Here is a 24,622-nt window from a genome sequence, read left to right as displayed (position 1 = left end):
GTTGATTTAGAAGCCATATCAGCATTCCAAGTCTTAAGCCATAAAGCTCTTCTGGCTAAGATAGCCAGAGACATAAATCTAACATCAACTCTAATAATATCAAAAATGGCATCACAGATGAAATTATTAGCATGCTGGAGAAGAATAATAATATCATGAGAATCACGATTTGTTACTTGTTGCGCTAGAGTTTCCAACCAAAAAGTTGAAGCTGCAGCAACATCAGCCAATGATATAGCAGGTCTAAGAAGATTACCTGAACATAGATAAGCTTTTCTTAGAAAAGATTCAATTTTTCTATCTAAAGGATCCTTAAACGAGGTACCATCTGACGTAGGAATGGTAGTACGTTTAGCAAGGGTAGAAATAGCCCCATCAACTTTAGGGATTTTGTCCCAAAATTCTAACCTGTCAGGCGGAACAGGATATAATTGCTTAAAACGTTTAGAAGGAGTAAATGAATTACCCAATTTATCCCATTCCTTAGCAATTACTGCAGAAATAGCATTAGGAACAGGAAAGACTTCTGGAATAACCGCAGGAGCTTTAAAAACCCCATCCAAACGTATAGAATTAGTATCAAGAGGACTAGAATCCTCTATTTCTAAAGCAATTAGTACTTCTTTAAGTAAAGAGCGAATAAATTCCATCTTAAATAAATATGAAGATTTATCAGCATCAATCTCTGAGACAAAATCCTCTGAACCAGAAGAGTCCAAAGAATCAGAATGATGGTGTTCATTTAAAAATTCATCTGTAGAGAGAGAAGATTTAAAAGACTTTTTACGTTTACTAGAAGGAGAAATAACAGACAAAGCCTTCTTTATGGATTCAGAAACAAAATCTCTTATGTTATCAGGAACATTCTGCACCTTAGATGTTGAGGGAACTGCAACAGGCAATGGTACATCACTAAAGGAAATATTATCTGCTTTAACAAGTTTGTCATGACAATTATTACAAACAACAGCTGGAGGAATAGCTACCAAAAGTTTACAGCAGATACACTTAGCTTTGGTAGATCCAGCAGGCAGTGGTTTTCCTGTAGTATCTTCTGGCTCAGATGCAACGTGAGACATCTTGCAATATGTAAGAGAAAAAACAACATATAAAGCAAAATAGATCAAATTCCTTATAAGACAGTTTCAGGAATGGGAAAAAAAATGCCAAACATCAAGCTTCTAGCAACCAGAAGCAAATGAAAAATGAGACTGAAATAATGTGGAGACAAAAGCGACGCCCATATTTTTTGGCGCCAAATAAGACGCCCACATCATTTGGCGCCTAAATGCTTTTGGCGCCAAAAATGACGCCACATCCGGAACGCCGACATTTTTGGCGCAAAATAACGTCAAAAATGACGCAACTTCCGGCGACACGTATGACGCCGGAAACGGAAAAGAATTTTTGCGCCAAAAAAGTCCGCGCCAAGAATGACGCAATAAAATGAAGCATTTTCAGCCCCCGCGAGCCTAACAGCCCACAGGGAAAAAAGTCAAATTTTTGAGGTAAGAAAAAATATGATAATTTAAAGCATAATCCCAAATATGAAACTGACTGTCTGGAAATAAGGAAAGTTGAACATTCTGAGTCAAGGCAAATAAATGTTTGAATACATATATTTAGAACTTTATAAATAAAGTGCCCAACCATAGCTTAGAGTGTCACAGAAAATAAGACTTACTTACCCCAGGACACTCATCTACATGTTTGTAGAAAGCCAAACCAGTACTGAAATGAGAATCAGTAGAGGAAATGGTAAATATAAGAGTATATCGTCGATCTGAAAAGGGAGGTAAGAGATGAATCTCTACGACCGATAACAGAGAACCTTATGAAATAGACCCCGTAGAAGGAGATCACTGCATTCAATAGGCAATACTCTCCTCACATCCCTCTGACATTCACTGCACGCTGAGAGGAAAACCGGGCTCCAACTTGCTGCGGAGCGCATATCAACGTAGAATCTAGCACAAACTTACTTCACCACCTCCCTTGGAGGCAAAGTTTGTAAAACTGATTTGTGGGTGTGGTGAGGGGTGTATTTATAGGCATTTTAAGGTTTGGGAAACTTTGCCCCTCCTGGTAGGAATGTATATCCCATACGTCACTAGCTCATGGACTCTTGTTAATTACATGAAAGAAACTCCTTTTCCTCCAGTGATAGTTGAAATAATAGAATCCAACTGAGAACCAAATAAATTATTACCTTGGAAAGAAAGAGATAGTAATCTAGATTTAGATGTCATATCAGCATTCCAAGATTTAAGCCATAAAGCTCTTCTAGCTAATACAGCTAAAGACATGGATCTAACATCAATTTTGATTATAACAAAAATTGCATCACAAATAAAATGATTAGCATGTTGCAGTAAGCGAACAATGCTAGATATGTCAAAATCCAATTCATGTTGCGCTAAATTTTCCAACCAGAAAGTTGATGCAGCCGCAACATCACCCAAAGAAATAGCAGGTCTGAGAAAATGACCTGAATATAAATAGGCCTTCCTTAGATAAGATTCAAGTTTCCTATCTAAAGGATCCCTAAAGGAAGTTCTATCTTCCATAGGAATAGTGGTATGTTTAGCAAGAGTAGAAATAGCCCCATCAACTTTGGGGACCTTTTCCCAAAACTCTATAGATTTTGCTGGTAAAGGATACAATCTCTTAAACCTTGAAGAAGGAATAAAGGAAGTACCTGGCTTATTCCATTCCCTAGAAATCATATCAGAAATAGCCTCAGGAATGGGAAAAACACCTGGGGAAACCACAGGAGGTTTAAAAACAGTATTTAAACATTTATTAGACTGAACGTCAATAGGACTGGTTACCTCAATATCCAAAGTAATTAACACTTCTTTTAATAAAGAACACATATACTCTATTTTAAATAAATAAGTAGATTTGTCAGTGTCAATATCTGAGGAAGGATCTTCTGTTTCAGATAGATCCTCATCAGAAGAGGATGAATTATTATGTTGTTGGTAATTTGAAATTTCATCAGCTAAATGAGAAGTTTTAAAAGACCTTTTACGTTTATCAGAAGGTGGAAATGCAGACAAAGCCTTCATAATAGAATCAGAAACAAAGTCTTTAAAATTTACAGTTATATCATGCACATTAGAAGTTGAAGGAACTGAAACTGGCAATGTACTATTACTGATAGAAACACTATCTGCATGTAAAAGTTTATCATGACAACTATTACAAATGACATTCGGTGTAATAATTTCTACAATTTTACAACAAATGCACTTAGCTTTTGTAGAACCCATGTCAGGCAGCAATGTTCCAGCAGAAACTTCAGAGGCAGGATCAGATTGGGACATCTTGCTCAATGTAAGAGAAAAAACAACATATAAAGCAAAATTATCTATTTCCTTAAATGACAGTTTCAGGAATGGGAAAAAATGCAAAAGCATAGGCCTCTTGATAGAAAAGAAAGCAGGAGGCAAACAACAATGGGGTATTGAAATAATGAAGAAAAATGGGCGCCAAGTATGACGCACAACGTAACGTAAACTTTTTTGGCGCCAAAAATGACCGGAAATGACACACTTGCGTCACTAATGACGCCGCCGTGTGAAAGATCTCGACGTCACGAATGACGTCGGAAATTACGAAGTTGCGTCAAAAACGTAATTTCCCACGCCAAAAATGTTCGCGCCAAAAAATGATGCAATAAAGTCTAACATTTGACGCACCCGCGGGCCTAATACCCGCAAATGCAAAAAGTATTCAAATTGATAAAGACTAAACCCCAGGTAAGAAATAAATTTCTTAAAGTGTTTATATTCCCAAATATGAAACTGACAGTCTGCAGAAGGAAATACATGAACCTGACTCATGGCAAATATAAGTACAATACATATATTTTGAACTTTATATAATTGCATAAAGTGCCAAACCATAGCTGAGAGTGTCTTAAGTAATAAAAACATACTTACCAAAAGACACCCATCCACATATAGCAGATAGCCAAACCAGTACTAAAACAGTTCTTTAGTAGAGGTAATGGTATATGAGAGTATATCATCGATCTGAAAAGGGAGGTAGGAGATGAATCTCTACGACTGATAACAGAGAACCCATGAAAAAGACCCCCGTTAGAGAAATCATTGTATTCAATAGGTGATACTCCCTTCACGTCCCTCTGACATTCACTGTACTCTGAGAGGAATCGAGCTTAAACAATGCTGAGAAGCGGATATCAACGTTGAAATCTTAGCACAAACTTACTTCACCACCTCCATAGGAGGCAAAGTTTGTAAAACTGAATTGTGGGCGTGGTGAGGGTTGTATTTATAGGCATTTTGAGGTTTGGGAAACTTTGCCCCTCCTGGTAGGATTGTATATGTCACTAGCTCATGGACTCTTGCCAATTACATGAAAGAAAAAACATTGGCATTCCTACCCTAAGGTGGTTTAGCACTGATTTTACTTAAATGGAAAGTAAACCCCAAAAATGTTATTGTTTAAAAAGATAGATAATCTCTTTGCCATTCCCCGGTTTTGCATAACCAACACTGTTATATTATTAAACTTTTTACCTCTGTGATTACCTTGTATCTAAGCTTCTGCAGACTGCCTCCTTATCGCAGATCTTTTAACAGACTTGCATTTTAGCCAATCAGTGTTGACTCATAAGTAACTCCACGGGTGTGAGCACAATGTTATCTATATGGCCACATGCATTAACACCCTCTAGCTGTGAGAAACTGTCAAATGCATTTAGATATGAGGCGGTCTTCAAGGGCTTAGAAATTAGCATATGAATCTACAGATCTAAAGGGCCAATGTAAAAAAGTAAATTTATGCTTACCTGATAAATTTGTTTCTTTTTCGATACGATGAGTCCACGGATTTCATCCTTACTTGTGGGATATCGCCTCCTGGTCAGCAGGAGGAGGCAAAGTGCACCACAGCAAAGCTGTATAAATAGCCCCTCCCTTCCCTCCCAACCCAGTCATTCGACCAAAGTTAGGAAGAGAAAGGAAAAGCCAAGGCGCAGAGGTGTCTGAAGATTAACAAAAATTTAATAAGCTCTCTCAGTAGAACAGGGCGGGCTGTGGACTCATCGTATCGAAAAAGAAACAAATTTATCAGGTAAGCATAAATTTCCTTTTCATTTTCAAGATACGATGAGTCCACGAATTTCATCCTTACTTGTGGGATACAATACCAAAGTTATAGTACATGGTTGAAACGGGAGGGACAAGACAGGTAACCTAAACGGAAGGCACCACTGCACGAAGAACCTTTCTCCCAAAAACCTCACTTTGCCATCTCCTATCTTACTAATACAGGCAAAGAAAATGACTGGGTTGGGAGGGAAGGGAGGAGCTATTTATACAAATTGTATCTTGAAAAAGAAAGTATGATTCCACAAAATACATGAACATAACCATAATTATTCTTTAAGTTTTTTAAAATATAGTATATACAAAAATTGGTAAATATAAATGGGTTATAATTTTGGTTACAGTACCTAAAAAACAAAAGCTGAGAAAATATTTTTGTACCCAAATCTAAATATACCAGTGTTAAAGGGACATTCAACACTTAGTGTAACAGGTTTTTATATTGTAAATTAAGAAACGGAGGTCCGCCTACACTATACCCCTCCTCCCTTGCCGCCTTGCTTCTGTCCTAATCAGCGGCGCTAACTACTCTAATACCCGGTCAATATGGATGCCGAACTCCCCCCACTATTACGTAGCTGCCTTCTTCTTAAACTGATAAGCAAATCAGAATCCAGTCCTCGGACTGAAATTGCATGCGCGTGCAATTTCAGTCCGAGGACTGGATTCTGATTTGCTTATCAGTTTAAGAAGAAGGCAGCTACGTTATAGTGGGGGGAGTTCGGCATCCATATTGACCGGGTATTAGAGTAGTTAGCGCCGCTGATTAGGACAGAAGCAAGGCGGCAAGGGAGGAGGGGTATAGTGTAGGCGGACCTCCGTTTCTTAATTTACAATATAAAAACCTGTTACACTAAGTGTTGAATGTCCCTTTAAACAAGGAACTGTAAATGTATATAATATACTGTAAAAAAGCTGCATGATGTATTGGTCAACATGCCGATACATTTATGCCAAAACATTGTTTTGCTACTTTTAATGGGAAACACAAGTACTTTTATATATAAGAACTACATAAAATTCAGATATGTATGTGAACTCATTAATTCTGAAATGTGCAAATATATCAAATAAATCTCAGTGTACTCTTCATTACCATTACTTGGGAGACTAATTAAAACTAGATTACCATATATAGCCTAAAGAGATGTTAGTAGACATATCAAATGAGAACACTTTTGGAAGACAGATTCTTGCTGTATATTTAAATGAACAGGAATCAACTTCACTAGTGCTGGTAAAATATCATTGAATAAAATAAAATATATCATTATCGAATAAAAAGATCATAAAGAAGTTATTAGCCTGTAAGTAGAGTTAAACTTAAAGGGATACTAAACCAATTTTTTTTTTTTCATGAATAAGATAAAGCAGGCAATTTTAAGCAACTTTCTAATTTACTCCTATTAATTTTTCTTCATTCTCTTTGAAACTTTATTTGAAAATGCAAGAATTTAAGCTTAGGACCTGGTCCATTTTTAGTTCAGCACTGGGTAGCGTTTGTTGATTGGTGGCTACATTTACCCACTAATCAAAAAATTTCAACCAAAAATGGTCCGGCTCCTAAGCTTACATTCCTGCTTCTCAAATAAAGATACCAAGAGGGCAAAGAAAAACTGATAATAGGAGTAAAATTAGAAAGTTGCTGAATCATGAAAGAAAATATTTGGGTTTAGTATCCCTTTAATAGTACCCAATTATTAAACATTTGTTATCAAATTATTTAACATTTGTATAATAGTATTAATTATTACAGGTGGGTATTCAGCAGTTTCGTTCACTGCTGAACATAGAAGTCGGAGGCTGCTTTCGGGATTCGTATCTTTTCGGAGCTAAATATCCTCTTGTGCAACTGAAACACACTAAGATCTGGATTTGACAGATCTTAATGTGTTTCAATTGCACAAGAGGATATTTGGTTCCGAAAAGAGCCTAATACCAAAAGCAGCCTCCGAAATTCCACAATAGTCAGTGAACGATACTGCCGAATACACACCTCAATTTATTATCACATTTTGGCTTCTTCACTAAATTTTAACAACAGTATTTGAAAGTCAAAGATTACAAATCTAAAGAGATTTAAAAAAAAAAAAATCATTGTTTTAAACAAATACTTCAGTAATGCTATCATTTTAAATGTAGCTTTTCATAGAAGAGGCAGACTTCAAATATTTTAAAGTAATTCATTTGATTATACAACCTAACTACAAAGTCTTCATACTGAAAATAAACATTACAATATTATTTTAAGTTACTCTATGATATTAAGTTACTCTATGATATTGCACATTTATACATGCTAGGTGGTCACATTTACCATGGTTATCACCTGGCTATAAAAACCTGTATATTAGATTTGTCTGATATGTTATTCTATAGCAACACAACAGAAATATCTTGTAATTACAAGGTGTTTACTGTCCCTTTAAGTGTTGTCAAGTTCACTCTTTTTTATGTTGTTTAGCTAAATAGCACAACACATTAGGAGTTTGTCCTACATAAATATATTTAGATTACCATACTAATTATTCTCCCTTTAGCAAACTTCAGTTTTCATGTTATTTTTTTCCTCTGCAACATAATTAATGCATTTTTACCTCTTTATGTTTAGCAATGCCCATGGAATTCCAGTAGGAGTATTGAAAGCAGGCAAAAGCTTCTCACCAAGTTCAACTGCTTTTCTTCTAAAGATCTGTGAAAAACATAAATGACAATTATTCATATTTATATAAAATCTTAGAATTTCTAATGCAGTTTATTATATTAAATTAGGGTAAAAGAAACATATGACAATTACATCTTAAATAATAATTGTAAACATAATAAATCGTTTTGTATAAAAAATGTTTTTTAAATCCTTAAAGGGCCATTAAACCCAAAATGTTTCTTTCATGATTCAGATAGAAAATACAATTTTAAACAACTTTCTAATTTACTTCTATTATCTAATTTGCTGCAATCTTTAGATATCCTTTGTTAAAGAAATAGCAATGCACATTGGTGAGCCAATCACATGAGGCATCTATGTGCAGCCACCAATCAGAAGCTACTGAGCCTATCTAGATATGCTTTTCAGGAAAGAATATAAAGAGATTGAAGCAAATTAGACAATAGAAGTAAATTAGAAAGTTGTTTAAAATGGTATTCTCCATCTGAATCATGAAAGGAAAAAATGTGGGTTTAATGTCCCTTTAATTTGCATTAATTGTGTTTTTGAATTCTGACCGTATGTTGGTCATTTTATTAAAACATCTAGTTTTTAAAAACACAAGTTGAAAGCTGTGTTTTTACTGTGACAACTTTTTTACCTGTTGTCCTGAACTGATACAGAGGGCGAGTGGATTCTAAATCGTACCCATAACGGTTATACAAAATGGAGACATTGGAAACAAGTCGGTTGGCGGCTCTTACAGACGCTGGTTTGGGTTAGCTGTGTTCCTGTTACTGGAGAAAGCTTACTGGATAGCTCAGATATTCCAGTACGTCTATGTTCACCTTTGTAAAGGTGATCACTAAATGTGAGCAGTATCTTCTACGAATAAGTAATTAAATCTCAGTGGAACTTGTGATACCCTATGAGGCGCCCTTCTGCTTTATTCTAGATCTGTTTTCTGTGCTGAGCTGAAGTACTCATCACCCAAGGAGCTGCCGGTTTAGCATTTTGGATTAATCACTTTTTGTATTTTATGTGGACTGGTTACATATTATAGGTTATAAATACTATTGTTCTTGTTACACATATTACATACACTTATTTTTTTCTCAAAACACACGGTTTGTATTTATTACATTGCCTTAATAGGTAGAATATATTAGATTTAATGATTTGAAACAGTTATTATCAATTAAGGTTATAGTTTGAGCGCCCCCTAATCTTGGTTCATTTATTTGAAATAAATGTCATGTTTCATATAGAACATGCAATTTCAACTTAGTTTACTTCTATTATCAAATTTTGACTTTACACACAAACAAAACTGAAAATCTAGCAGGTCAATAATTTAAAACAAATTAGACGTGACGTGATTATGGGCTGATTGTATGCCCCAAGTGTTGTCTTTTTCCTTGGACCCGGATATGAAATAACAATGGTCCCTCCTTTTTATAATTTTGGAGACTGGAACCATTTTCTCCTTTACTCTCTTTCATGCAAAAAGCTAGATTAGAAGCAAAATAGAAGAGTTAGTTACAGCATTTGGTTAAATGTTGCTAGGCCCACGACCACGTTGAGGTCTGTTCCTCCCTGGGTCCCTAAATTACAACCACACAACGTATGCCTTCTAACAGATTGTGATACAAAAAGGCTGTGTTCTTGCAGCAGAGTGCCAAGCTTTCTGTAATGTTAATATTTTTGTTTTTTAAATTTTCTCTATGGGATTTGCACCTATGCTTGACTGGCCTGAATCACTGAAAGCTTTACAGTTGTTTTTGAATATCCAGGGCTGTGCGTTTTGCAGGGTTAAGGGGTGTGTAGCTGGTCCAGTTTGAGAGTGCAGTCCATTCCTTGTATGTGTCTAGGGAAATTACAGAGGGTCTGCATCATCACTATTTGTATCTCAGTCTGTTTGATTGAAGGCGTGTACTGTGAGGTTGTAAGTTAGGAACAAGGGAGGAAGATACCTTGACATGGTTGTGGGCCTAGCAACATTTGACCAAATGATGCAACTCTTCCATTTTGCTTTTAATTTAGCTGTGTGCTTGCAAGAGCGTGCCAGACTTTCTATGTGTTGAGTTAATATTTTTGTTTTGTAATCTTCTCTATGGGCTTTGCACACAGGCTTGCCTGGGCAAACTGCCAGAGTCACTGAAAGCTGTGCAGCTGTCTTTGAGCATGCAGGGTTCAACACCGTCTATGTATGTGTGTACACACATATATATATATATATATATATATATATATATATATATATATATATATATATATATATATATATATATATATATATATATACACAGTTGTATGCAAAATTTTAGGCACCCCTGACAATTTCCATGATTTTCATTTATAAATAATTGGGTGTTTGGATCAGTAATTTTATTTTGATCGATCAAATAACTGAAGGGCACAGTAATATTTCAGTAGTGAAATGAGGTTGATTGGATTAACAGAAACTGTGCAATATGCATCAAAACGAAATTAGACGGGCACATAAATTTGGGCACCCCAACAGAAATATTGCATCAATATTTAGTAGAGCCTCCTTTAGCAGAAATAACAGCCTCTAGACGCTTCCTAGAGCCTGTAATAAGTATCTGGATTCTGAATTAAGGTATTTTGAACCATTCCTCCTTGCAAAACATCTCCAGTTCAGTTAGGTTTGATGGTTGCCGAGCATGGATAGCCCGCTTCAAATCACCCCACAGATTTTCAAGGATATTCAGGTCTGGGATGGCCATTCCAGAACATTGTACTTGTTCCTCTGCATAAATACCAGAGTAGATTTTGAGCAGTGTTTTGGGTCGTCTTCTTGAAATATCCAACTCCGGCATAACTTCAACTTTGTGACTGATTCCTCAACATTATTCTCAAGTATCTGCTGATATTGAGTGGAATCCATGCAAACCTCAACTTTAACAAGATTCCCAGTACCGGCATTGGCCACACAGCCCCACAGCATGATGGAACATCCACCAAATTTTACTGTGGCTAGCAAGTGTTCGTCTTGGAACGCTGTGTTCTTTTACCACCATGCATAACGCCCCATGTTATGACCAAATAACTCAATCTTTGTTTTATCAGGCCACAGCACCTTCTTCCAAAATGAAGCTGGCTTGTCCAAATGTGCGTTTGCATACCTCAAACGACCGTTTGTGGTGTGTGTGCAGAAAAGCCTTCTTCCGCATCACTCTCCCATACGCTGAATTGTTGAACGATGCAGTGTGACACCATCTGCAGCAAGATGATGTTGCAGGTCTTTGGAGGTGGTCTGTGGGCTGTTTTTGACTGTTCTCACCATCCTTTCCCTTTGCCTCTCCAATATTTTACTTCTGGCCTTAACAAGAACTGTGCATGTGGTCATCTATTTCCTCACTATGTTCCTCACAGTGGACACTGACAGCTTAAATCTCTGCAATAGCTTTTTGTAGCCTTCCCCTAAACCATAATGTTGAACAATCTTTGTTTTCAGGTCATTTGAGAGTTGTTTTGAGGCCCCCATGTTGTCACTCTTCAGAGGAGAGTCAAAGAGAACAACAACTTGCAACTGGCCAACTTAAATACCTTTTCTCATGATTGGATGCACCTGCCTATGAAATTCAAGGCTTAATGGGCTCACCAAACCTATTGTGTGTTTCAATTAATCAGTTCTATGTAGTTACAGGTATTCCAATCAACCAGCATATAGATATAATTGTCATTATCTATTATATATTTTGTTGAACCACATGGTGTCCACCACTGAGTTATAAGCAGCTCAATGGGGAATTCTTCTAACAATACACATCATGTATAATACCGCAACAGTATGGAACATAACAATCGTGGATGTAAATATATCAAAGTTTAAGTAACCAACAATGAAAATAAAGCTGAAACCTTATTTATATTTAAGTCAGGTCTTATGTCCCATTATGGCAAATGGTCACTCTTGGACCATGAATATTTAGGGTATAGGTAGACGGGACTAGTATTATTTGCAATATATATAATAAAGCGCATTGGGGAAAGGGACTGTACATGCAAGAATAGTATAAAGTGTCGATAATAACAATTTAGGGGGATGGGTAGTAGTATATATTTTCCTCAGCTTACTAAGTAAGCTATATGGCTGGGGGGGGGGGGGCATAATTAGTAGAGTATGTCCAGGTAAACTTAAAGAAGATGAGTGAACTCGTTGAACTAATTGTAGTTACTAGGTGGGAACAACAACAACACTATTAATCATCATCCGCTTAGGAATTAGCACTCTATAGGTAATGCATAAATTTCACGTGAGTTATAGCACAGTGTAAGCATGTGCTCTATAGTAGTGTAAGATATAATGTGGGTAATGGAGCATTAATAACCAAAACAGTCGACTGGAACCTTGTAAAAACATTTATAGTATCTACCACACTAAGTTTATTAGAATACCGATTGTCATGACTAATCAAATTCTCATATAATTGTCCTTTATGGTGTCTAGGAAAATGAACCCTAACGTCAGTGGAAATTTGCACTGCCTCGGCCGCAGGTAGTGCAATCCCTAGTATATATATATATATTAAAAAACTAAGATAAACATCAGGGTTCTGAGCCTATCAATTCGTCTTAGAGTCATTTGATTACCTGTAATTCACATCAGAAAAACAGAATTTATGCTTACCTGATAAATTACTTTCTCCAACGGTGTGTCCGGTCCACGGCGTCATCCTTACTTGTGGGAATATCTCTTCCCCAACAGGAAATGGCAAAGAGTCCCAGCAAAGCTGGCCATATAGTCCCTCCTAGGCTCCGCCCACCCCAGTCATTCGACCGACGGACAGGAGGAAAAATATAGGAGAAACCATATGGTACCGTGGTGACTGTAGTTAGAGAAAATAATTCATCAGACCTGATTAAAAAACCAGGGCAGGCCGTGGACCGGACACACCGTTGGAGAAAGTAATTTATCAGGTAAGCATAAATTCTGTTTTCTCCAACATTGGTGTGTCCGGTCCACGGCGTCATCCTTACTTGTGGGAACCAATACCAAAGCTTTAGGACACGGATGAAGGGAGGGAGCAAATCAGGTTACCTAAATGGAAGGCACCACGGCTTGCAAAACCTTTCTCCCAAAAATAGCCTCCGAAGAAGCAAAAGTATCAAATTTGTAAAATTTGGCAAAAGTGTGCAGTGAAGACCAAGTAGCTGCCTTACATATCTGATCAACAGAAGCCTCGTTCTTGAAGGCCCATGTGGAAGCCACAGCCCTAGTGGAGTGAGCTGTGATTCTTTCAGGAGGCTGCCGTCCGGCAGTCTCGTAAGCCAATCGGATGATGCTTTTAAGCCAAAAGGAAAGAGAGGTAGAAGTCGCCTTTTGACCTCTCCTTTTACCAGAATAGACGACAAACAGAGAAGATGTTTGTCTGAAATCTTTTGTAGCTTCTAAATAGAATTTTAGAGCACGGACTACGTCCAAATTGTGTAACAAACGTTCCTTCTTTGAAACTGGATTCGGACACAAAGAAGGAACAACTATCTCCTGGTTAATATTTTTGTTAGAAACAACCTTTGGAAGAAAACCAGGCTTAGTACGCAAAACCACCTTATCTGCATGGAACACCAGATAGGGCGGAGAACACTGCAGATAACTCTGAAACTCTTCTAGCAGAAGAAATAGCAACCAAAAACAAAACTTTCCAAGATAACAACTTAATATCTATGGAATGTAGAGGTTCAAACGGAACCCCTTGAAGAACTGAAAGAACTAGATTTAAACTCCAGGGAGGAGTCAAAGGTTTGTAAACAGGCTTGATCCTAACCAGGGCCAGAACAAATGCTTGAACATCTGGCATAGCTGCCAGTCGTTTGTGTAGTAAGACAGATAAAGCAGAAATCTGTCCCTTTAGAGAACTCGCAGATAATCCTTTATCCAAACCTTCTTGCAGAAAGGAAAGAATCTTAGGAATTTTTATCTTATTCCAAGGGAATCCCTTGGATTCACACCAGCAGATATATCTTTTCCATATTTTATGGTAAATCTTTCTAGTTACCGGTTTTCTGGCCTGAACCAGAGTATCAATCACAGAATCTGAAAACCCACGCTTTGATAGAATCAAGCGTTCAATCTCCAAGCCGTCAGCTGGAGGGAGACCAGATTTGGATGTTCGAATGGACCCTGAACAAGAAGGTCCTGTCTCAAAGGTAGCTTCTATGGTGGAACCGATGACATATTCACCAGGTCTGCATACCAAGTCCTGCGTGGCCACGCAGGAGCTATCAAGATCACCGAGGCCCTCTCCTGTTTGATCCTGGCTACCAGCCTGGGAATGAGAGGAAACGGTGGAAACACATAAGCTAGGTTGAAGGTCCAAGGCGCTACTAGTGCATCCACTAGAGTCGCCTTGGGATCCCTGTATCTGGACCTGTAGCAAGGAACCTTGAAGTTCTGACGAGACGCCATCAGATCCATGTCTGGAATGCCCCATAATTGAGTCAACTGGGCAAAAATCTCCGGGTGGAGTTCCCACTCCCCCGGACGGAATGTCTGACGTCTCAGATAATCCGCTTCCCAGTTTTCCACACCTGGGATGTGGATCGCAGATAGATGGCAGGAGTGATTCTCCGCCCATTGTATTATTTTGGTTACTTCTTTCATCGCCTTGTTCCCCCCTGATGATTGATATACGCAACAGTCATGTTGTCTGATTGGAATCTTATGAATCGGGCCTTTGCAAGCTGAGGCCAAGCCCTGAGAGCATTAAATATCGCTCTTAGTTCCAGAATGTTTATCGGGAGAAGAGACTCTTCCCGAGACCATAGTCCCTGATCTTTCAGGGATTCCCAGACCGCACCCCAGCCCACTAGACTGGCGTCGGTCGTGACAATGACCCACTCTGGTCTGCGGAAGCTCATTCCCTGGGATAGGTGGTCCAGGGATATCCACCAACGGAGTGAATCTCTGGTCTTCTGATCTACTTGAATCACTGGAGACAAGTCTGTATAGTCCCCATTCCACTGTTTCAGCATGCACAGTTGTAATGGTCTTAGAGGAATTCGCGCAAAAGGAACTATGTCCATTGCTGCAACCATCAACCCTACTACTTCCATGCACTGAGCTATGGAAGGACGTGGAACAGAATGAAGAACTTGACAAGCGCTTAGAAGTTTTGACTTTGTGACATCTGTCAGAAAGATCCTCATTTCTAAGGAATCTATTATTGTTCCCAAGAAGGGAACTCTTGTTGACGGAGACAGAGAACTTTTTTCTATGTTCACCTTCCATCCGTGAGATCTGAGAAAGGCCAGAACGATGTCTGTATGAGCCTTTGCTTTTGAAAGGGACGACGCTTGTATTAGAATGTCGTCCAAGTATGGTACTACTGCAATGCCCCTCGGTCTTAGAACCGCTAGAAGGGACCCGAGTACCTTTGTGAAAATCCTTGGAGCAGTGGCTAATCCGAATGGGAGGGCCACAAACTGGTAATGTTTGTCCAGAAAGGCGAACCTTAGGAACTGATGATCTTTGTGGATAGGAATATGTAGGTACGCATCCTTTAGATCCATGGTAGTCATAAATTGACCTTCCTGGATAGTGGGTAGAATCGTTCGAATGGTTTCCATTTTGAACGATGGTACCCTGAGAAATTTGTTTAGGATCTTTAAATCCAGAATTAGTCTGAAGGTTCCCTTTTTTGGGAACTACGAACAGATTTGAGTAAAATCCCATTCCTTGTTCCGTCATTGGAACTGGGTGTATCACTCCCATCTTTAACAGGTCTTCTACACAATGTAAGAACGCCTGTCTCTTTATTTGGTTTGAGGATAAGTGAGACATGTGGAACCTTCCCCTTGGGGGTAGTTCCTTGAATTCCAGAAGATAACCCTGAGAAACTATTTCTAGCGTCCAGGGATCCTGAACATCTCTTGCCCAAACCTGAGCAAAGAGAGAGAGTCTGCCCCCCACTAGATCCGGTCCCGGATCGGGGGCTACTCCTTCATGCTGTTTTGTTAGCGGTAGCAGGCTTCTTGGTCTGCTTACCCTTGTTCCAGCCTTGCATCGGTTTCCAGGCTGGTTTGGACTGTGAGGCATTACCCTCTTGCTTAGAGGATGCAGAATTAGAGGCCGGTCCGTTCCTGAAATTACGAAAGGAACGAAAATTAGACTTATTCTTGGCCTTGAAAGGCCTATCTTGTGGGAGGACGTGACCCTTTCCCCCAGTGATGTCTGAGATAATCTCTTTCAATTCTGGTCCAAAGAGAGTTTTACCCTTGAAGGGGATGTTAAGCAATTTTGTCTTGGATGATATATCCGCTGACCAAGACTTTAGCCAAAGCGCTCTGCGCGCCACAATTGCAAACCCTGAATTTTTCGCCGCTAATCTAGCTAATTGCAAAGCGGCATCTAAAATAAAAGAGTTAGCCAATTTAAGTGCGTGAACTCTGTCCATAACCTCCTCATATGGAGTCTCTCTACTGAGCGACTTTTCTAGTTCCTCGAACCAGAACCACGCTGCTGTAGTGACAGGAACAATGCACGAAATGGGTTGTAGAAGGTAACCTTGCTGTACAAAAATCTTTTTAAGCAAACCTTCCAATTTTTTATCCATAGGATCTTTGAAAGCACAACTATCCTCGATAGGAATAGTAGTGCGCTTGTTTAGAGTAGAAACTGCCCCCTCGACCTTAGGGACTGTCTGCCATAAGTCCTTTCTGGGGTCGACCATAGGAAATAATTTCTTAAATATAGGAGGGGGAACAAAAAGGTATGCCGGACTTCTCCCACTCCTTATTCACTATGTCCGCCACCCGCTTGGGTATAGGAAAAGCGTCGGGGTGCACCGGAACCTCTAGGAACTTGTCCATCTTGCATAATTTTTCTGGAATGACCAAGTTGTCACAATCATCCAGAGTAGATAACACCTCCTTAAGCAGTGCCGGAGATGTTCTAATTTAAATTTAAATGTCACAACATCAGGTTCAGCCTGTTGAGAATTTTTTCCTGAATCTGAAATTTCCCCATCTGATATTTAGAACTTTATAAATAAAGTGCCCAACCATAGCTTAGAGTGTCACAGAAAATAAGACTTACTTACCCCAGGACACTCATCTACATGTTTGTAGAAAGCCAAACCAGTACTGAAACGAAAATCAGCAGAGGTAATGGTATATAAATAAGAGTATATCGTCGATCTGAAAAGGGAGGTAAGAGATGAATCTCTACGACCGATAACAGAGAACCTATGAAATAGACCCCGTAGAAGGAGATCACTGCATTCAAATAGGCAATACTCTCCTCACATCCCTCTGACATTCACTGCACGCTGAGAGGAAAACCGGGCTCCAACTTGCTGCGGAGCGCATATCAACGTAGAATCTAGCACAAACTTACTTCACCACCTCCATAGGAGGCAAAGTTTGTAAAACTGAATTGTGGGTGTGGTGAGGGGTGTATTTATAGGCATTTTGAGGTTTGGGAAACTTTGCCCCTCCTGGTAGGAATGTATATCCCATACGTCACTAGCTCATGGACTCTTGCTAATTACATGAAAGAAACCTCCCTCATGGCCCCTTCAGATTGGTGTGAGGGTATGACAGAACAATTATCATCAGCGCCCTCCTGCTCTTCAGTGTTTAAAACAGAGCAATCGCGCTTTCTCTGATATGCAGGCATTTTGGATAAAATATTTGCTATGGAGTTATCCATTACAGCCGTCAATTGTTGCATGGTAATAAGCATTGGCGCGCTAGAAGTACTAGGGGCCTCCTGCGTGGGCAAAACTGGCGTAGACACAGAAGGAGATGATGTAGAACCATGTCTACTCCCTTCATCTGAGGAATCATCTTGGGCAATTTCATTATCTGTGGCAGTACTGTCCTTACTTTGTTTGGACGCTATGGCACAATTATCACACAATTTTGAAGGGGGAGACACATTGGCTTTCATACATATAGAACATAGCTTATCTGAAGGCACAGACATGTTAAACAGGCTTAAACTTGTCAATAAAGCACAAAAAACGTTTTAAAACAAAACCGTTACTGTCTCTTTAAATTTTAAACAGAGCACACTTTATTACTGAATATGTGAAAAAATATGAAGGAATTGTTCAAAATTTACCAAAATTTCACCACAGTGTCTTAAAGCATTAAAAGTATTGCACACCAATTTTCAGAGCTTTAACCCTTAAAATAACGAAACCGGAGCCGGTTACAGATTTAACCCCTATACAGTCCCAGCTACAGCCTTTGCTGTGACTTTACCAAGCCCAGAGGGGAATACGATACCAAATGACGCCTTCTAGGAAGTTTTCCAACTACTTTCAGGTCCTCACACATGCATCTGCATGTCTTGCTCTCAAAAACAACTGCGCAGTAATGGCGCGAAAATGAGGCTCAGCCTACAACTGGGAAGGCCCTTCCTGACTGGAAAAGGTGTCTAACATAGTGCCTGATGTTAAAAAACGTTCCCCAAGTTTATAAGTGTGAATTATCAGCATAAACATGTATAAAATGTCCAAATAAAGCAATCGATTTAGCCCATAAAAGTGTCTACCAGTTTTATAGCCCATATTAAGCCCTTTATTCTGTTTGAGACTAAGAAAATGGCTTACCGGTCCCCATGAGGGGAAATGACAGCCTTCCAGCATTACACAGTCTTGTTAGAAATATGGCTAGTCATACCTTAAGCAGAAAAGTCTGCTAACTGTTTCCCCCAACTGAAGTTAATTCATCTCAACAGTCCTATGTGGAAACAGCAATCGATTTTAGTTACTGTCTGCTAAAATCATCTTCCTCTCACAAACAGAAATCTTCATCTTTTTCTGTTTCAGAGTAAATAGTACATACCAGCACTATTTTAAAATAACAAACTCTTGATAGTAGAATAAAAAAACTACAACTAAACACCACATACTCTTAACCATCTCCGTGGAGATGTTGCCTGTGCAACGGCAAAGAGAATGACTGGGGTGGGCGGAGCCTAGGAGGGACTATATGGCCAGCTTTGCTGGGACTCTTTGCCATTTCCTGTTGGGGAAGAGATATTCCAACAAGTAAGGATGACGCCGTGGACCGGACACACCAATGTTGGAGAAATAATACCGCTAGGACCTAGATTATGTTGGTTAAGTGTAGCTAGATGTAGGTGAATGGCTTCCTCTAGTGTCGTTAAGGAAAAATATATAGTATAAATTTGAATTTCCCTAGGTCATCTGTTAACACTATAGGTGTGTAGGTGATATTAATATATACATGTTCCCTATCAAGTAACTGCAAAGCTAATATTTCCTGAGAAAAATAACACCAGTGCTTAACATCAAACATCTCATTTTCATGTAACTACCAATTCACTGTTCTGAACTGTATAATAAGGAGGGTGTAAATATTCAACATGCTTAGACTAATGGTCTTCATAGATATAAAGAGCTATGGTAGCAACAGTTAAAAAAAAAAGTTCTGTTGCATAAGGACCAGTTTTATGTTACCAATATAGAGGCGTTATAGTGATTATTATTGAAGGTTATCCCGCGCCAGATCGTTCCAGTAACGAGCTTAGCCTCTGAATCTTCTGTCGGCCTGCCGTATGTACCACTCCTCAAACCTGAATCTCTAGATATACCCCAAGAACTGATCTAATTTTTCGACCTTCACCATAATGGCGTACGTCATAAACAAGATCCCACAGCTGGAGTTGGGTATCACTGATTTCTATAGGTGTAAGACCGGCTGCCGTACTGCCCATCGTAGGCTTAAAGCCACTACAACCTTCCAGGGAAGCGTGTCTGATCTCCACTCCAGCTGCACCACTGCTCTCTGAACTGTCGCCCATCGATGTGGTGCTCCGGTATGTACACGTTATACAGCGGGAGACAATCACCAGTTTCCTTGGCTGGTATGCTGTATGGGTAGGTGGTAAACTGACAGATCTCGAAGCATAGGTAAATCAGAAATGCACAAGCACCAAGGTAATTCCCACTTATGGGTTTGCAACAAAATGTTTGAAGGTGTGCCAGCTAATAGACCTGCACCACGGTCTAAAAACATCCAATAGAAAATGATATAGCAGCACCACCAATAGTATTAAAACATTTTTACTTTATTGTGCCAACTAAAACAGACAACGTTTCGGGCCAGTGTCCTTAGTCATGTCTAGACATGACTAAGGACACTGGCCCGAATCATTGTCTGTTTTAGTTGGCACAATAAAGTAAAAATGTTTGAATACTATTGGTGGTGCTGCTATATCATTTTCTATTGGATATTTTTAGATCGTGGTGAGATCTGGAAGCATAGTCTCCTTCAGGTATGGGAGTATGGCTTGTCTGTAGACGGTCAATGGTGCTTTCAACTGCTGGCGTAGCAAATGCAGCTTGTACGGCCTCCACCAGATTGGCCTGGCATGCATCTAAGAGATCCCCGAGTCTTGCCTCCCATGACTTGGTTAGTCTTAGATTTGATCCAGAAAAGCACTAGAAGAAGACTGGAGCAGTTGTTTACCAAGTTCATTCTCTTTGTAGCCGCGTGGACTTGCTGAAGAATTTAGGGTAGTAAATGTCCAGAATAAGTGTCCTTAGGGTGAAATGTTTTATATAGTTATAGATAAATGTCCCTAAAAACTATATTAAGACCAGGAGCTCTCACAGTGCACGTCTACACTCTTCGGCAGTTAGCTCCGCCTCCCAACTACTGTACATGATTTTTAAATTATTTAAACATGTCACTTTACTCATAATTTGCAAAACTATTTGAAAACTCTGGTCACTATTAGGGCTAGATGTACATGAGTGCCTACTGCTCTAAGCAATCACTGCCTATCTTGTAATTGGTTAAGACAATCTGCACAGCATTTTAATAAAAAAAACATAATTTATGTAAGAACTTACCTGATAAATTCATTTCTTTCATATTAACAAGAGTCCATGAGCTAGTGACGTATGGGATATACATTCCTACCAGGAGGGGCAAAGTTTCCCAAACCTTAAAATGCCTATAAATACACCCCTCACCACACCCACAAATCAGTTTAACGAATAGCCAAGAAGTGGGGTGATAAGAAAAAAAGTGCGAAGCATATAAAATAAGGAATTGGAATAATTGTGCTTTATACAAAAAAATCATAACCACCACAAAAAAGGGTGGGCCTCATGGACTCTTGTTAATATGAAAGAAATGAATTTATCAGGTAAGTTCTTACATAAATTATGTTTTCTTTCATGTAATTAACAAGAGTCCATGAGCTAGTGACGTATGGGATAATGACTACCCAAGATGTGGATCTTTCCACACAAGAGTCACTAGAGAGGGAGGGATAAAATAAAGACAGCCAATTCCTGCTGAAAATAATCCACACCCAAAATAAAGTTTAACAAAAAACATAAGCAGAAGATTCAAACTGAAACCGCTGCCTGAAGAACTTTTCTACCAAAAACTGCTTCAGAAGAAGAAAATACATCAAAATGGTAGAATTTAGTAAAAGTATGCAAAGAGGACCAAGTTGCTGCTTTGCAGATCTGGTCAACCGAAGCTTCATTCCTAAACGCCCAGGAAGTAGAAACTGACCTAGTAGAATGAGCTGTAATTCTTTGAGGCGGAATTTTACCCGACTCAACATAGGCAAGATGAATTAAAGATTTCAACCAAGATGCCAAAGAAATGGCAGAAGCTTTCTGGCCTTTCCTAGAACCGGAAAAGATAACAAATAGACTAGAAGTCTTACGGAAAGATTTCGTAGCTTCAACATAATATTTCAAAGCTCTAACAACATCCAAAGAATGCAATGATTTCTCCTTAGAATTCTTAGGATTAGGACATAATGAAGGAACCACAATTTCTCTACTAATGTTGTTGGAATTCACAACTTTAGGTAAAAATTCAAAAGAAGTTCGCAACACCGCCTTATCCTGATGAAAAATCAGAAAAGGAGACTCACACGAAAGAGCAGATAATTCAGAAACTCTTCTAGCAGAAGAGATGGCCAAAAGGAACAAAACTTTCCAAGAAAGTAATTTAATGTCCAATGAATGCATAGGTTCAAACGGAGGAGCTTGAAGAGCTCCCAAAACCAAATTCAAACTCCATGGAGGAGAAATTGACTTAATGACAGGTTTTATACGAACCAAAGCTTGTACAAAACAATGAATATCAGGAAGAATAGCAATCTTTCTGTGAAAAAGAACCGAAAGAGCGGAGATTTGTCCTTTCAAAGAACTCGCGGACAAACCCTTATCTAAACCATCCTGAAGAAACTGTAAAATTCTCGGAATTCTAAAAGAATGCCAAGAAAAATGATGAGAAAGACACCAAGAAATATAAGTCTTCCAGACTCTATAATATATCTCTCGAGATACAGATTTACGAGCCTGTAACATAGTATTAATCACGGAGTCAGAGAAACCTCTATGACCAAGAATCAAGCGTTCAATCTCCATACCTTTAAATTTAAGGATTTCAGATCCGGATGGAAAAAAGGACCTTGAGACAGAAGGTCTGGTCTTAACGGAAGAGTCCATGGTTGGCAAGATGCCATCCGGACAAGATCCGTATATCAAAACCTGTGAGGCCATGCCGGAGCTATTAGCAGAACAAACGAGCATTCCCTCAGAATCTTGGAGATTACTCTTGGAAGAAGAACTAGAGGCGGAAAGATATAGGCAGGATGATACTTCCAAGGAAGTGATAATGCATCCACTGCCTCCGCCTGAGGATCCCGGGATCTGGACAGATACCTGGGAAGTTTCTTGTTTAGATGAGAGGCCATCAGATCTATCTCTGGGAGCCCCCACATTTGAACAATCTGAAGAAATACCTCTGGGTGAAGAGACCATTCGCCCGGATGCAACGTTTGGCGACTGAGATAATCCGCTTCCCAATTGTCTACACCTGGGATATGAACCGCAGAGATTAGACAGGAGCTGGATTCCGCCCAAACCAAAATTCGAGATACTTCTTTCATAGCCAGAGGACTGTGAGTCCCTCCTTGATGATTGATGTATGCCACAGTTGTGACATTGTCTGTCTGAAAACAAATGAACGATTCTCTCTTCAGAAGAGGCCAAAACTGAAGAGCTCTGAAAACTGCACGGAGTTCCAAGATATTGATCGGTAATCTCACCTCCTGAGATTCCCAAACTCCTTGTGCCGTCAGAGATCCCCACACAGCTCCCCAACCTGTGAGACTTGCATCTGTTGAAATTACAGTCCAGGTCGGAAGAACAAAAGAAGCCCCCTGAATTAAACGATGGTGATCTGTCCACCACGTTAGAGAGTGCCGAACAATCGGTTTTAAAGATATTAATTGATATATCTTCGTGTAATCCCTGCACCATAGGTTCAGCATACAGAGCTGAAGAGGTCGCATGTGAAAACGAGCAAAGGGGATCGCGTCCGATGCAGCAGTCATAAGACCTAGAATTTCCATGCATAAGGCTACCGAAGGGAATGATTGAGACTGAAGGTTTCGACAGGCTGTAATCAATTTTAGACGTCTCTTGTCTGTTAAAGACAAAGTCATGGACACTGAATCTATCTGGAAACCCAGAAAGGTTACCCTTGTTTGAGGAATCAAAGAACTTTTTGGTAAATTGATCCTCCAACCATGATCTTGAAGAAACAACACAAGTCGATTCGTATGAGACTCTGCTAAATGTAAAGACGGAGCAAGTACCAAGATATCGTCCAAATAAGGAAATACCACAATACCCTGTTCTCTGATTACAGACAGAAGGGCACCGAGAATCTTTGTGAAAATTCTTGGAGCTGTAGCAAGGCCAAACGGTAGAGCCACAAATTGGTAATGCTTGTCTAGAAAAGAGAATCTCAGGAACTGATAATGATCTGGATGAATCGGAATATGCAGATATGCATCCTGTAAATCTATTGTGGACATATAATTCCCTTACTGAACAAAAGGCAATATAGTCCTTACAGTTACCATCTTGAACGTTGGTATCCTTACATGACGATTCAAAAATTTTAGATCCAGAACTGGTCTGAAGGAATTCTCCTTCTTTGGTACAATGAAGAGATTTGAATAAAACCCCATCCCCTGTTCCGGAACTGGAACTGGCATAATTACTCCAGCCAACTCTAGATCTGAAACACAATTCAGAAATGCTTGAGCTTTCACTGGATTTACTGGGACATGGGAAAGAAAAAATCTCTTTGCAGGAGGTCTCATCTTGAAACCAATTCTGTACCCTTCTGAAACAATGTTCTGAATCCAAAGATTGTGAACAGAACTGATCCAAATTTCTTTGAAAAAACGTAACCTGCCCCCTACCAGCTGAACTGGAATGAGGGCCGTACCTTCATGTGAACTTAGAAGCAGGCTTTGCCTTTCTAGCAGGCTTGGATTTATTCCAGACTGGAGATGGTTTCCAAACTGAGACTGCTCCTGAGGACGAAGGATCAGGCTTTTGTTCTTTGTTGAAACGAAAGGAACGAAAACGATTGTTAGCCCTGTTTTTACCTTTAGACTTTTTATCCTGTGGTAAAAAAGTTCCTTTCCCACCAGTAACAGTTGAAATAATAGAATCCAACTGAGAACCAAATAATTTGTTTCCCTGGAAAGAAATGGAAAGTAGAGTTGATTTAGAAGCCATATCAGCATTCCAAGTCTTAAGCCATAAAGCTCTTCTGGCTAAGATAGCCAGAGACATAAATGTAACATCAACTCTAATAATATCAAAAATGGCATCACAGATGAAATTATTAGCATGCTGGAGAAGAATAATAATATCATGAGAATCACGATTTGTTACTTGTTGCGCTAGAGTTTCCAACCAAAAAGTTGAAGCTGCAGCAACATCAGCCAATGATATAGCAGGTCTAAGAAGATTACCTGAACATAGATAAGCTTTTC

The 24,622-nt window shown here is 39.2% G+C and overlaps 1 protein-coding gene across 1 annotated transcript in view; it reads right to left on the bottom strand.

The window, feature by feature from the left end:
• Window positions 1–24,622, bottom strand: part of MAN1A1 (mannosidase alpha class 1A member 1) — a 692,509-nt gene that overhangs the window by 249,332 nt on the left and 418,555 nt on the right. The window contains exon 5 of the mRNA XM_053710788.1: window positions 7,739–7,833. Coding sequence (XP_053566763.1) covers window positions 7,739–7,833 — 95 coding nt within the window. The remainder of the gene's footprint in view (window positions 1–7,738; window positions 7,834–24,622) is intronic.

This window comes from Bombina bombina, chromosome 4 (genome assembly GCF_027579735.1).
Source record: "Bombina bombina isolate aBomBom1 chromosome 4, aBomBom1.pri, whole genome shotgun sequence".
Lineage (NCBI taxonomy): Eukaryota > Metazoa > Chordata > Amphibia > Anura > Bombinatoridae > Bombina > Bombina bombina.
Note: the sequence above shows the minus strand (reverse complement) of the source record. Positions and strands in the feature narration are given on the sequence as shown.